Source organism: Engraulis encrasicolus, chromosome 19 (assembly GCF_034702125.1).
Source record: "Engraulis encrasicolus isolate BLACKSEA-1 chromosome 19, IST_EnEncr_1.0, whole genome shotgun sequence".
Lineage (NCBI taxonomy): Eukaryota > Metazoa > Chordata > Actinopteri > Clupeiformes > Engraulidae > Engraulis > Engraulis encrasicolus.
In genome coordinates, this window is record NC_085875.1 from 2,137,418 (window position 1) to 2,139,917 (window position 2,500).

Below are 2,500 nucleotides of genomic sequence, written 5' to 3' on the forward strand. Positions count from 1 at the left end.
ACTCATTCAAACCTGTTGGAACAAACAGAAATATTAGAATAATAATTTCATTTCTTTCATCAAGTCATTTGTGTTGCGTGCTATATTGAAAAAAACAAAAACAAAAAAACCCAAAAAACAGCATTTCACCAAAACTGCTTTATAGAGAAGGTAACTCCTTCCCTCTCTCTCTCCCATTTTCCCTCCTCACCTTTGAGGAAGTGTTCCACCTCGTCCCGCACCTGGCTGGCTAGTCGGTACTGTGACAGCAGGTTCAGGTAGTGCAGCTTGTTCTCATTGGTCACCGTGATCTGGGCCCCGCCCGAAATCAACTCCAGCACCTGGGGAACAGCACAGCAGATGCATATTACACATTACATACACTACACTACATTACATTACACTACATTACATTACATCGCATCACATTACACTGCCCGAAATCAACTCCAGCACCTGCGGAACAGAACATCACATTATATTACACTACACTACACTACAATTACATTACACTACATTACACTGCCCGAAATCAACTCCAGCGTTAAGACTTAATCAATGCTTAACCCATTTTAGCCTAAGGCCTCCGGCAAACGCCTGCTGAATGCCTAAGCCCTTTTTGGGAAGACCTATTTATTAAAACCTAAATATCTCATCCTCCAAAGCACATAAAAATATGAAATATGAATTGTATTTAGAAGCTAGGAACCTCATTTTGCATTAGAATGTATTCATTCAGCTCATACCCACATTTTTTGATACAAAACTAAAATCTCAAAAGCTAAACAGATTTAGTGCATTTTGAGGTGATCCAAGAGAGAGAATGCATGCTGAAAAGTGCAAATTTTCCCAGTCATAATGAATACTTAGAATGTGATGCTGGTGGTAAGTATTCATGAAAAAGGTAACATTAGTGAATGGGCAGCATGAATTTCTGGAAATAAACAACTAAAAATCTTACACAGTGTCCCTTTAAAAGCTAGGACCCTCATTTTGCATTAGAATGTATTCATTCAGCTCATACAAAACTAAAATCTCAAAAGCTAAACAGATGTAGGTCTGTGCATTTCGAGGTGATCCAAGAGAGAGAATGCATGCTGCACATCACATCACACACGTGCATGTGGCTGCTGGACCAAAAACTTTTAAAACAGAAAAGAACTTATAAAAGGTCCACTCCAAAGGCACACTCACAGAGTTTACTGGCACGGAGTTTCGAACAAGTTGTCCCTCATCAATGCCGCACCATGACGCCATTGCTAATAAACTCACGTTTGTCTATCAGTGAGGAGCGAGCGCTTTATGATTTCATTCCTTTATATTTTATGATGCCAGCGATTAGTATGTCACCTTCCCTCTCCAGCTGTCTAGACATGGCGTTTGTGTTTCTAGGAATTACGAAGTGCTGCACAGGAAGAAAAAATCTGCACTCACAAACTACGTCTCATTATTTATTTATATTACCACCATGTCCAAAACCACGTGAACCACGCACTGATGAAGGCTTGTTAGCCGAAACGCGTTCCTTAAGTTGATAAATTTTATCGCGCACCCGACGACTTTTGTTTTTTCCAAGAAATTGAGCGCGTCCTGTGCCAAAACTTAAAGTGCTACACAAGGGCCATTTCAATGTGTTTGGGGGGGGCCCTAGGCAAAGAGGGCTTGGGACCCCTTTATCCTCTTCAATCTTTTGGGATGGGCCCCCCTTGATAGAGGTTTCTATAACGACATCACTGCACTTTTCAGTCACTTAATTTAGGGAGGTTAATTTAAATACATAAGCGATGATGTATTGTCCACACGCGACTATAGGAAAATATTTCCAGACAGGGTGCCGACGGGGGTTTATTGCCATTTCATAGCTTGCGCCAAGAAAAATAAAACGCTCATAATTCAAGAGGTTACCAAGCAACAGAGTTAGGCTTCTTTCTAACTTGTTACAGCCACGTTGCGCTTGCAACTGTTTGCAGGCAGCCTCGGTGACTGTGCGACTTTTACTAAACTCAGGTTCATAACAGGTTCATTTCTGTCTCATCAGTGACAGTAGGCCAGGAACGTCATAGGCCACCCATGCACTGCTGTGCCCTGACAGTCATTATGGGTCCTGCTACCGGCTTCACCAGTTGTACATCGCAAAGGATGGTTGGCTGGAGCAGTACACACACGCTTAAGGAAACTGTCCCCAAACTCCTCCTTGAGTGCTTGGTCTCATTTCAGTGGATGTAAAAAAAATAAAAAGCTAAAACCAAAAGATGTCACGACTGCCATGGACAGTGACAGTTACTTTCTTGAAAGTGCAGCAAACGGGTGTCAATGGCACCCGAAAGGGCGCAGTGCGGCAGGACGGTACCTTTCTCAGCGTACCTCAGTCATGGAGGAGGATGGGAGAGAGCACTAGTTAGTTACTCCCCCCAGCAACCTGGCGGGTCAAACCGGCAACCTTTGGGTCTGACGCCCTAACCACTTACCCATGACTGCCCTTTGCATTCTGCAGTGTGCATTAGTGTGTGTGTGTGTGTGT

General features: G+C 43.1%; 1 protein-coding gene across 1 annotated transcript in view; it reads right to left on the reverse strand.

The window, feature by feature from the left end:
* arel1 (apoptosis resistant E3 ubiquitin protein ligase 1) overlaps positions 1-2,500 on the reverse strand; it is a 44,176-nt gene that overhangs the window by 4,865 nt on the left and 36,811 nt on the right. Inside the window, exons 19-20 of the mRNA XM_063223957.1 lie at positions 191-320; positions 1-12 (exon numbers count right to left, since the gene is read on the reverse strand). The exon at positions 1-12 is cut by the window's left edge and continues 47 nt beyond it. Of these exons, the coding sequence (XP_063080027.1) occupies positions 1-12; positions 191-320 (142 nt within the window). The remainder of the gene's footprint in view (positions 13-190; positions 321-2,500) is intronic.